At 36.7% G+C, this 13,592-nt stretch overlaps 1 protein-coding gene across 1 annotated transcript in view; it reads left to right on the top strand.

Moving 5' to 3' along the window:
- Positions 1-9,042, top strand: part of LOC150100562 (neuronal acetylcholine receptor subunit alpha-7-like) — a 77,632-nt gene extending 68,590 nt beyond the window's left edge. Inside the window, exon 6 of the mRNA XM_090402108.1 lies at positions 8,590-9,042. Coding sequence (XP_090258234.1) covers positions 8,590-9,042 — 453 coding nt within the window. The remainder of the gene's footprint in view (positions 1-8,589) is intronic.
- The last annotated feature ends 4,550 nt before the right edge of the window (positions 9,043-13,592 follow it).

The raw sequence follows: 13,592 nt of genomic DNA, 5'->3' as shown, positions 1-13,592 counted from the left end.
CTTCTGAATTAATTTTATAGAAACCCTTCAGTAATTTGAATGTCTCAATCATATCTCCCCTCCTCCGCCTATCAACCAATTTTTGCAACCCACAAATCCTCAACCTGTTCTCATACGGTTCATTCCACAGACCTGCTATCATCTTGGTCACTCGCCTCTGGATCCTCTCCACCTCCTCCCCATCAAGAAGAAACCTAGGTGACCAAATCTGAGCACAGTAGTCTAGATGGGGTGTTATCAAGGCTCGATACAGAGGAACAATAACCTGCTTGTCTCTGCTTGTCAACGTATTCTTCAGCAACCAAGTGATTTGATGAGCTGATTTGGCCACTTTTGCAATGTGTCCCCCTAAATTTCAATTCCTTATCTACCAACGCTCCTAAATCTCGTGCCTCATCAATTTCCTGGAGCACGGTTCCACCAATGCAGTAAACTGCCTCCAATCTTTTCACCCCAAAATGCATAACCTTACATTTTGCCACATTAAACTGACATCCATTCTCCTTAGCCCAGACCTCCAATCTATCCAAATCATCCTGCAAAATTTTGACGTCATCTGCATTCACTATTGCCCTACCCAACTTCGCATCATCCGCAAACAAATGAACTGTTCCTCTCAGATCCTTTCCTATATCATTTATGAACAAATTAAACAGCAGTGGTCCAAGAACAGCTCCTTGTGGCACACCACTAGTCACAGGCCGTCTTGTGGACTCTACTCCTGAGTAAACCACTCTCTGATATCTCTCCGTCAACCACCCTCCTATCCATCTCACCAACCCTATGTCCATCCCCATATGCCCCAATTTACTGATTAGAATTCCATGTGGTATCCTGTCAAAGGCCTTGGCAAGGTCCAGCAGAATCACTGTAAACCCATTACCCTTATCCAGTTCAGCCGTCACTGTGTTATAATACGTGAGCAAGTTACTGAGGCATGACCTACCCTTCACAAAACCATGCTGTCCCCGATACAGTATCCCATTTTCTTCTATCCAATCTTGTATTTTCCTCTTGACTATTTTCTCTAAGACCTTGATAATGATTCCTGTTATGCTGATTGGCCGGTAATTTTCAACAGCAGCCTTGGAACCACCTTTGTGCAGTGGAACTATTTTCCCCTCTTTCCACCCCCTTGGGACTGACCCAGTCCTCAGGCTCAAATTAAACAAAATGGTCAAGGGCACTGACAATTCTTTGGCCGCTTCACGTACGACACGAGCTGGTATACCATCCAATCCCACAGATGTATTGACATTGAGGTTCTGTAATAGACTAGTTACCTCTACTTCATTCATCACAATTCCAGTATAAGCTGTTGGTTCTTCCATTCCTGCAAAGTCACCACCTGGATGATATACTCTTGCAAAGTGCTCGCTCAGTAATTCCACAATATCAACTGATTCAGTTACCTCCCTACCCTCAGCATTTTTTAAGATCATTCTACCATGAGCATTTTTCCTTTTACTTGCAACATATTGAAAAAACTGTTTGGGATTCTCTTTAGCCTGCGTGGCCAATTTCCTTTCGTAATCTGCTTTTGCTTTTCTTACCACCCTTGTTACCATCCTGGCCTGAGCTTTATACTGTTCCTGAGCCTGATGGTCACCCTTCTCCTTAAAATTCCTCCACAATTGTTTCTTTTTTTGCAGCTCAAGCTTAATAGTGTTATTCATCCATTTAACCCCTAATTGATTTATTATTCGGACTCTTGGTATACAGTCAACCATTGCCTCCTGCAAACAGTTCTTAACCACCTCCAATGCACTATCAACATCCAGCCCTTGCAGTTTTACATGCCATGGCATTGAGCCAAGCACACACCTAAGCTTGTCATACTTACCAGCCCGGTAATTCCACATGTACCCTGTCTTAATTGTAAATTCGACTCTTTTAGCCACCTCCCAAGTCATGACTTTATGGTCACTCTCACCAATTGGTGGCAACATGGTCATGTTCATTACAGCCACATTCTCGGTTGCAATTACTAGGTCCAACACTCTCTGCCCCCTGGTATTTTCCAATACATGTTGCCGTAGATAGTTGTCCCTTAATAACCTCATAAAATCCAATTCCTTCCTCCCATGTGCCCTCTCCTCTTTCCAGTCAATGTTACCATAATTGAAATCACCCATAATAATTACCCTTCTTCCACTCATTTCTTCTATTTGCTTATGCATACTATCCCCACCATCCACTCCATCACCCGGTTTATAGCAGCACCCAATTGTATATTTTGTTCTGCTGGATTGTATCTCACACCAAACAGCCTCAAATGTGCTTTTTTCCCCATCATGCAGTTCAACTTCTATACTCCTTGGCTGAAGATCATCAGCTATCATCAATAACACTCCTCCCCCTTTTTATTCACCCTGTCACTCCTGAACACGCTATACCCGTCGCATTCAATCCCACTAGCTTTATCATCTTCTGTCAGCCATGTTTCACTAATACCGACAACCTCTGGCCTGGAAGTGCCAACCATGGCCAAAAACTCTTCCTTCTTGTTCCTAATACTCCTGGCATTAGTGTACATGAATCGCAGAAGCCCATTTGTCCCATCCTTACTTTGATGCCTTATACTAACTATCCCATTCTGATTTGTTGTCCGTCGTACTCGCTCGGGCATAATATACTCATTCATACACTTAACTGCCCCCCTAAAGTCAGCATATCTACTCCCCCCCTCTTAATAAATCTAGTTTCCCTGAGTCTGTACATCCACTTCCACATCATTCATCAACACTTTTTTCAAGTCTCCGTACACCAACTCCATTCAAATGCAACCCATCCATCTTATATAAGTCCTTTCGCCCATCGAACTCATTCCACACATCCACAAATTCCACACCACTCTCCATGCATAACCCACGCATAAAGTCATTGGCAATTATGGCCCTCCTTCTAAACACTTCGCTGTCATACCGCGGTAAGATACTCACCATCCTAACTCTCTCCCTCTTCTCTTTTGCTACCTCAAACAACTCCCTCACATCCTCTATCATTTCCATTTTGTCCTCTTTCAAATCATTCGTTCCTGCCACTATTATCATCTCTTTCACCCTCTGTTTTTGCAGTCGAATAGATTCGCTGACGTCCTTTATGTTCGCACCCGGCTGGTACGACTTCGTTAAACTCTCAATTATTACGCCTCTTAATAGCGAATCCCCATACAGCACTCGCTCCTTCATTTTATTGACGTTTGCAAACATTCTATTATTTGCCGTCGCAGACTTCCGCCGGTTATTTGTCGGTACGTTCAACACACATTTTTCCATACGCTCCAGTTGTCGTTTAGCTCTGTGTATCGCACCATTCAAACGGGCAATTTCGCTACTCGCATTTATCTCACCATTTTCATTATCGATCAAATCATCCATTCTTTCTGTGTTTCGACCTTCATTTACATTTTCGGCGACGCTCTCACTCCTATCTGGCACTACCATGCAATACTCTAGCACACCGCCATTTTCTACATTCTGACTATCGTTCACGATATCGCTCTCGACACACGAAACACGCTTGAAGTCCTCATTCTCTTTACACTTTTTACACATATTAACTCCACTATCACTTTCTAACCAGACTCCCACCGCTCTTCGCAAGGCATACATCTCACAGACAGCACATTGCATAAATTCGTTTACATCAAAACTCTTAAACAAACATGGCGATCTGGCCGCCTTTTTTTCTTTATCGGTGCCATGTGTGCGCTATCTTTTCTTAAAAATAATAATTAAAATAACAGAAAACACGCAAAAATTGTACAGACATACCAAGAAACAAAAGCAAACAATACTACTTAAAATTCTAGTAAAATATCTAATGTTAACACAAAATAATACTAATCTTTTCAGGAGCTCTCGACAAGCCGACGATCTAATCAGTGCGACACCAAGCGGATGATTTATGTCTCAGATGAATTGCATACATAGTTGCTGTAGTAATTATATATGTATATAATATTTATAACGCATTACAAGTGTGTATAACTGATACTTGCAAGTTAGTAATTTTCTTCCTCGAAGCTTAGCAGAGCTTATCTGAGGAAGATAATAGATGACAGAGGGTGGTGGTTTCATGGTTGTGTTGCTATACTGGTCACAAGCCAGGTGTTGATTTTACTGTTTGTTGGTACGTGCTTGAAAGACTTCGACTGCTATTACAGTTTAACTTTTTTTTTTTTTTTTTTTTTTTGTGAAAATAGGGTTGGATTTAGACATGTAGTGGTAGTCTTGTAGTGGTAGTTTTTTGAGAGGGGGGTTGTCGTAGGTTTGTATGTGTGTGTATGTGTGGTGGGGGAGAGAGAAACAGGAATTGCTCTAATTTTCGTTCTCGCTATAATATTTATATAGTGCCTGTTTCAGCTCTCTGTATGTTCCTAGGTTTCTGTTGTCGAACGGCAGTTTGTTTATCATGTCAGGTACGTAGAAGTTTCGGGTGGCTTTGCCGTGGTGATTGTTGTACTTATATGTTATGTAGTTTGTTGACTGTGGTCTTGTTATTTGATATGTTGTTCTGGTTACTCTATATGTTGGGCTGTAGTAGTGTTTTAACATGACTGTGTAGTGGCGTAATTGTTTCACCTTAAATATTTTGTGTGTTGTCCATGCTTCCTGCATAAGAGTGGGTTGTTCCCAGAATATCAGTTTCATCATTTTATCTTGCAACCATTGTAGCCTGTTAAGTCTGTAGTCTGCGCAGAATGCGTATGATGTGATTGCATATCTTAATATGTTTTCACATAATGCTTTATAGATTAGTATTTTTATGTGGGTTGGGGCAATGTCTTTTAATCTGTATAGTTTGCTTGCTATTATCCTAAGCTTGGTATGTAGGTAGTTTGTATGGCTATTCCAACTTTGATCTGCATCGAAGTGAAGTCCAAGGTAGCGTGTTGTTTTCACCTGTGTGATGGTTGTGATTTTAGGTTCTGCACTTTGTGTATTGGAGGATGAATGTTTGACAGTGAGATATTTAGTTTCTATGGGCAAGGTTTGGGGGTTTTTGAATATCATCAGCTTTGTTTTTCCAGGGTTTATGTATATGCCGTTTTCGGTTAACCAGTTAGTGATTTGATTGATGTCGTGTTGCATATTTTTGTAAGCGATTTTTGCAGTGTTGTGAATGGATACTATGGCAGTGTCGTCTGCATACTGGTAGATTTTACTTTTTAGGGGGAGTTGGCTTATGTCGTGTGTGTATATGTTAAATAGAATGGGAGATAGGACAGCTCCTTGCGGTACTCCACAGGTTACATGTACCTCTTTGCTGTGTGTGGTTCCTATACGTGTGATGTGCTTTCTGTTTTTCGTGTATGCTTTAAACCACTGGAGTAGACGACCTCCAATTCCGATATGGGTAAGTTTCTTTAACAAGATTTTATGTGTTAGTGTGTCAAATGCTTTTGTTAGGTCAATGAAGACCACTAATGTTATTCTATTTTTATCCAATGCAGCGTTTATTAGATCAGTGAAATCTTCCAGGAGTGTTGCTGTTCCTTTATTTTTTTGAAAGCCATATTGTGTTTCGGGTATGATTTGAAATTTTTTAACGTATGTGGAGAGTTTCTGATGTACAATGCGCTCCATGATTTGGTTGATTACAGGCAGCTTGGCGATAGGTCTGTAATTACTTATTATGTTTCTTTTTCCCTGTTTGTGTATGGGTGTGATTAATGCAGTCTTCAGTGTTTCAGGTATGTGTCCCGTTTCGAAGATTTTATTTAACAGTTTTTGTATAACTGGAAGTAGGTCGGTTGAGTGTTTCTTGATGTCTTTTGGTCTGATTCCGTCTATCCCCGGTCCTTTGTTAGGATTAATTTGCTGAATTGCCCGTGGTAGTTCTTCTTTTGTTACTGTGGGGAACCACATCGACTGGGTTGGTCGTGGACCTAGTGGAGAATGTTCGTATGTGTGAGGAAAGGTTGTTTCTTGTAGCTTTTGGACAGAGTTCACGAAGTGCTGATTAAAGTTGTTTGCCAACTGTTTGAGGGATTTGGGATCGCAGGCAAAGCTGTGTTTTATTGTTTCTGTGGCAGTGGTTCTGTGTATATTGTCCAGCATTTCATTAATCAGGTGCCAGGTTTCCTTTATGTCGTTCTGTGCTGTTGTTAATTTGTTGCTGTAATAGTTTCTTTTTGCCGTTCGAATCTGGGTTGTTAGGAGATTCCGTTTTCTTTTGTATTCAGCTTTTAAAGCGATATTGTTCGGTGACTTCTTAAGTTGTTTCCATAGGGCATCTTTTCTTTGTATATCTGTTAGTATGTTGTCTGTTATCCATGGATTTTGTTTCGTTTGGGGGCGTATTTTTATTTTTGTTAATGCTTTGTTGTATATTTTGTTAAATGCAAGTTTAAGATTATTATATACAGCTTCAGCAGAGTCTAAAGATGCTATCTGCATCCAGTCTGTTTTTCTGATTTCATCGTTCACTATTGCTTCGTTTACAATGCTATGATACTGTTTTGTAGTCTCAGTGATTTTTATGGGTTCTGGTTCAGTGTGTAACTGCAATGCTGTGAAATAATGGTCTGCTAGTTTGCATGTTATGACGGCTGCTGTGTGGCTGTTTGGAGGGGCCATTATATTTATATGATCAATGCAGGTTGAGGTTGTTGTGTTTCCGACTATCTCTTCTCGTGTATACGACTGTATGGATGGGGTTATGTTATATGCCGATAATAGGTCTAGGTATTGTTCTGTGTTGTTATATATGTTCCTAATGTTTATATTAATGTCTCCTATTATTATCAAGTATTTTGAGGTGCCTACGTTCGTGGCTGAAAGCCATCTGTTTAGTTCTTCTAGGAATTTTGTGGTGCTTAAGTTGGGTGGTCTGTATATTGCGTTTAATATCACGGAGTTTTCTTGTTTGATGTTTTTAATTTCGATGCATATGTTTTCTGCGTATTCTAATTTATAGTTTATTTCTGTTACTTCTAGTTTATGTTTGGTAAATATTATTATACCACCGCCTCGTTTTGTTTGTCTGCAGTGTTTGTGTTGTTGGAAGTGTGGCATTTGGTAGGAGGATGCCTCTTCGTTTGTCGTAGATACTTCAGTCAGTATTAAAATGTCTATTTCGTCTATATCTTCCTTCAGATAAGCTTGCAGGGTCAGCCAGTATTTTTGGATGCTTCTGATGTTGATGTGGAGAATAGATAGTCCTTTTTTGGGGGTTGTCAGTTGTTTCCATTCTGATATTGATTTCAGAATGTGGCAATTATCATGTTCCGGGGTGATTACGTCTGCTTGATGGTGTGCATTCATGTTGGTTGGGGTGCTGGTCCTTCTTTACGAGTTGTCGATATTCCTTTCAATGTGACAGCCTGTTGAGGTCATCTACGGATTTTATTTCGATTGGTTTTGAGTCTTGTGTCTTTCTAAGGAATATTTTGCTGTCTCTTATCCATATAAACTGGTAATTGTTTTCTGTTTTTACTTTCCTTGCTTGGTAGAATATTTTCTGATAGTGTGGAGTAAGGTATTCAGACAAGTATATTGGGGTGTTGTCGTGGTCTCCTTTCAGATCCTTTACTACAGGATTTTTAATCTTGCTAGCTTTTATAAGTGTAGTTTTTGTTAGGCTGTATAATAATAATAATAATAATAATAATAATACCGATGAAAAGTTATAAACCTATGGCACATTAATTTGTGGGTGTACTAAGATTACGTAATCCGGATAACCCACATTGGTACTTTTTCAAGTCCTTTCAGGAGACAGATAAACAGGGTGGTGTTGGTCTGAATCACTCTGCCAAAATCGACTCATCGGATAGTTTTTCTACTAAACATATGGACAGGAGGAAAAAATCGCCTGCATTTCTATAAGTCATTACAAATAGTACTGAAATTGAATTCATTTGCCGATTTATTATTAGGGCATATTTATTGCGTCTTATTTTATTTGGTTTAGTTACTAAAATATATTAGTATTCTCAGATTTCTTTCTCACGGCTATAAGGTTAATATTAACATCAGGACATTGCATTTTGTTTTTCCATGCCGATTTTTGCTTGAAGAAGCCACTTTCACATAAGTTCAATTTGTGGTATCCTTTCCATTTCCACTGCTTTGCTATATTTGAAACGTCTATTAGAGATAATAAAATTTCTATCGGAAAAAAAGCGAGGCGTTTGTGAAGGCAGATGTGAAGCCATGCTAAAATGTCAATGCCAAGTCTCTCTCTGTTGCTTTTCAACACGATATGCTCGCTGATATTTTAACAGCGACTACTCACTAGTCATCTATAGTTGATGGATTTATATCTTCTAATAGAATTTAAAATTTTGCGTAATACGTATAGAAACTTCAATAGTTTTTAACAAAAAAAAATAATAAAAATACCAAACAATGCCTTTCGGTTTAATTGCGTAATAATGAATGACGTCACAATGCAATCTATTACGAAACACAATTTTATGATTATTACAAAATAATCAAACTTGGGCATAAATCATGCATTTTCTTTGCCTATTATTCCACAGAAAATTTGCTTTTTAATACGCTATAATAAATTTATTTCTTCTATTCATCCTCCTTACTAAAATTACAATATAATTTCTGTTCTTTTTTTTTTTTTCAGATTAAATCAATATTTCTCATTTGGCTGCCTTGGATATTACGGATGAAACGACCGGGGAAGAAATTAACTCGTAAAAGTCTTTTAATAAACCACAAAATGAAAGAATTAGAACTAAAAGAACGATCATCTAGAAGTCTATTAGCAAACGTATTAGACATTGATGACGATTTTCGTCAACCGAATAGCACGGGAGGAGGTTACATCCACGTGACCGGAGAAGATTCAGCCACTGTACACACTTGTTTCACTGCTCAGAAAGAACTCAGCGCCATACTGAAAGAGCTGCGATTTATCACGAACAGGATGCGCAAAGATGACGACACCCAGGAAGTTATATCAGAATGGAAATTTGCAGCGATGGTGGTGGATCGAGTCTGTTTAATAGTGTTTTCAGCCTTCACAGTCATATCAACTTGTGTCTGCCTCTTCTCAGCTCCTCATCTGGTAGCATAAAAGAGAAACTTAGTGAAATTTCCATAAAAAGGGCTGCAAATCTCCAAGTTATTAAAATATATAAGTTAATTGTAAAATAGAATTTTAACAATTTGGTTATTATACAGGAGGGCGCATCGACAGGTTCCGGCATATTGGAAAAATAAAAGAAAGAATAAAGGGGAGAAAAACAGAACGAATGACCACAGTAAGTGTCGTTAATGACGTCTTTACATAGTCTCTCCTTACTGCGCATCTGCACGCACACATACACGCTAAGGACATCAGGGGCAGATCTTAACGTATCCATCCTTTCTGCAATCCCGTGGCTTTCTTAATTCTCTTTATATATTGTGGAAGTTCTGCGTCCTGATGGTCTGTTCTAGACTGGATTCGGACAAGTATTTGACATCTTTATTACGTCCATTAAAGATGCAAGTGGACGGTGGATCCAAACGCTGGAAATCCAAAAACTACTGCGCATGCCTGTACATAGATTACATGAGACTATATAGAGAAGCCATTTAATCACACTTTTCTGATTTCTGTATAGATATTACTTCCATAAGAACGGTTTTGACCCTTCCTCGAACATTATTAATCTTACTCTGCAACAGTTATGCCAATGTACAGATAATTTATCCTAATCGCTATAGGCATTTACTGAAAGAAAAAAAAATAACACGGGGTAGTCTAGCTAGAAGAATGTAATCTTCACATTAATGAAAAAAAAAAAAGAGTAGATCTAGACCATAGAAAATGACCACATGAATACGGGTATATATATTTAGTAACATACACACCCATACATTAGCGTTTTCATCTCGTTGCCTCGAACTACATTTACCAATTCATGTTAAGCCGCTTTGTTTATTCACATTTCATATCGTTTTTTATAAATTTTCTTAAATTGCCTTATATATGCCAAAATATGTCATCTTTTATTTCTGTGGCCGGACAATGATGATGATGTCATCTATGCAACTCGTTTATTCAGAATCCGAACTTCTTAAAATAACCAAAATTAGAATTATATCGAAGAATTACAATATAGATTATTGTTGAACAACAATCTAAATATTATTAGCTATGTGATGTATTGTGATGTATTGTTACGTCACATTTGAGCACGTAACAATATAATGAATTCTATATGGATGTTTTTTTTTCTTCTGTAAAATACAAATGAAAATGGATGCTTTTTTTTATTCTAAAATTTTCTATTTTTTTTTTTCTGAATCTGAAAAAAAAATCTATTAACTGAAATTTTTATTTGCTTCGTTTAGAAACAAATTACTTTTATTTATTTTGTAATATTTAACATATAAAAACTATTGAACGTTTTATTTCCATGTTCATTATTTACGAGTCATTATAACTCGTTTTAAAATGCTTTATGTTTCTATGTTACGCAATGCTGATTAAAATATGTAACTTCATTGACATGCGTCAATGTCATTCTAAACTGCAATTGCATGCTCATCGAAGTTATATATCACTTCATATTTTTTCTTTTAAAGTTCTTTGCTCTTTATTACTGTCTCAGCGAATATCATAGAAAACAGAAAGAGGAAATATCACTATAAAGTTAATGGAAAGATTTGCAACTCAAAATGGTTACAGAGGAATTTGGTTTAATTTGACATACTTATAACTCAAACCGAAAACTTGAGGGAAACCTGAAGTTCTACAGAAATCTAACTCTGAACATGCAAATTAACGAAAAACATGTTCTGGATATTGGACGTCCCGAATATGTCAAAAAGCATCCACTTAAATTATCTCTTACTGTTGACAGTATGAGTTTATGATGCGTGTACGTCCATCCCGAATATGGTTTTGTTAGCATCATTTTATTCCTATTTCATTCATTTGTTTTAACCAAGTATTTTATGCGACCGCTAAGGATTTTTTCCTATTAAATTTATTATTTCTGGATTTTTATTTAATTTTAATGTAATCTGAAAACTTCGGTGCAGTGACGGGGCCAAACATGGAACTTTTTGAAGCCACTGCACCCTTCCAACAAGTGGAGTGGTATTCTCACACCGAGAGGTGAAATTCATCTTCCTCCTAAAGACAATCACAAATATTAATGGCCAAGAGGAAATTCGAACCTACATCATGTTGGTTGGACATCGGATAGATATGCTAATACTGGACCAACCAGACCGGCAAGAGCAATTGTTGTCGAAGCAAATATTGCTGTTTGCTGTGATCAGTGAGCTATTAATAATAATCCAACTGCGTTTTAATAACAACTTTTCGTTAAACAAACGAAAAACAATAAAATTATGAATAACATTGTTCTTCATTTCATTTGTTTCTTACTGAGTCCTGGAATATACTTCAATTATCATTTTAGAAGAGATTCAGTATTAACTTACTCTTCCTTGTAATTCTGACTAGATGGTTATAGTGCTACACTTCCGTTAACAAACAAACAAAACTCGTCATATTGATGGCTGTTTTCATAAATAAACAGTGCTTTATGATTCACATCTTAAGTCAAACTGATGTCACGATCAATGGAATCAATTCACTCAAAAGAATGATTAACATGTTGTGTTTTCACTTATTTCTTTCAAATCATTTTATGAAATATTTTCTAAATTCTAAATAATTTACAAAAGATTTTGAAAAGATGGATTACAGAGAATGCACTCTTCTTGCAAATTAGCCAATCAAGGCGTCTTCAATTAAGGCCAATCAAGACGATAGAGAAATCATAATAGTTTTCTATTATGATTTCTGTAGCGCTGTTTCAAAAAAATCGAGCGAGATATTAATACCAGAGAACCTGGTCTTAGCATTCAAAGCTCATATACAGGGTGTTGCAAAAAGAAATGAATACTTTCAAATATTTATTTCTCAACAACTAGTTTTCATACACCTGTCGTTTAAACCTAGTTGAAATATATAACAATAACTATGACAGTTATAATCTTACAAATGCTCAATACTACATGATCATATGAAACTTGTTGCTGATTACAATGATAAATTCATCTCAGTACATTCAGAAGTATTGTTGTGCATTTAGAAGGGGCATCAGTAAATAGGAACATACTGAAAACATAAATAAAGATATTAATTTGTAATAATTAAGATTATCATATTATGCAATACGTATACTGTATCCTTTTTGTTCTGTCGTATTGTTTTCAGGGGCAGCTCGTGCATAGGCACTACGGAACTGCACCACCCCTAATTTTTTTCGATCCATAAATATATTTATTAATTTATTTATATTTGCTTGTAATATTTAATTTCATCATTAACAATCCTATACAATTCTCTTATTTTGTATAAAAAATAATAAAAATCCATCTTGTAGCACTTAGGAGGGCGCTAGCGGCACTGTGTTTACCACAGTGTCATATTGCTACGCGCAAGCATATGACGTCATAGTGAGATGCGAGCTATTAGCGTAATGCGGCGCTGTCCGTCGCGCAGTTCCACTGTTGTTTATATGCAGTTTGCGCCAGTAGTAGAGTGTTCGTAGTGCTTATCGTCTTTACTCCGTCTCTTTAAATATTTGGACATTACAATTAAAGGCATAACATTTGTTATAGTTTTTATTTTAGAAGATTATTGGGATTTTATTTTTAAGTAATTTTGAATTATACCAAACTGCATTATTTTATCGATAATAAACAATATTTTTTCATGGTTAATTTTTTTTAATTTTTACCATAATTTTGATATTTTATCCAAACACGTACTTACAGTGTGTATGTATATTTCGAAAGTTGCAGCACCCCACGATTTCAAACCACGAGCCGCCACTGATTGTTTTTATCACCTTGTGTAGGTGAATCGTGTTGGTAATGTTATAATGCTCTTGATGATTCTTGTGAATGATAATTATCTTCAGAAGCATCAATAATGATGAAGATTTACTTTACAGCCAACCATTTACAATATCGTACAATACAATTGCACATTAAGCAAACCAAATCAAACTCTTTCAGTTCGTATATATTAAGTAATGCAAAGTAGTCAATAGGCAGCAATAAAGTCCGCAAAAGCTGATTAACGAGTTGCAGATGACGCAATATTTTAAACCCAGTTCAGCAGCAAATATGCACGTATGGCTTGAAAACATTTTCTTATATCAACAATCAAAAGCAGTAGTTCTATTACTTTCATCAGATATTATTAAGCCTTAAACATGATCCTGATTAGTTAAATATTTTAATGAATCCCAACTGCCTAACATAAAAAATCAGGCAGCAATTCTACCAATATTCTTTATTTGCACCAAATGATATTCCCAACTCATATCCATACCAATAATCTAATAGCATTTAATCATCACAAATATTTTACCATCTAGTGATTTGATTACGCCTTCCAGTTTCAATAGCAAAATACCTGGAAAATATAATAATTCTACTGATAGAAACTGCTGTTTACCAGGATGTTCGGAAATATTTTAGACAAAAAAATACTCATGGCTCAAACTATTATACTAAAGAAATAACAGGAGATGTAATTTTTCTAACTAGTACACTCCAAATCTAGATTAGAGAGGGATTATAAAAACAGTAGGATGCGATAAGATTATG

Source organism: Typopeltis vanoorti, chromosome 12, assembly GCF_054136105.1.
Source record: "Typopeltis vanoorti isolate ZY-2024b chromosome 12, IOZ_Tvanoo_1.0, whole genome shotgun sequence".
Classification (NCBI taxonomy): Eukaryota; Metazoa; Arthropoda; class Arachnida; order Uropygi; family Thelyphonidae; genus Typopeltis; species Typopeltis vanoorti.
This window is presented reverse-complemented; position numbering and strand designations above follow the sequence as displayed.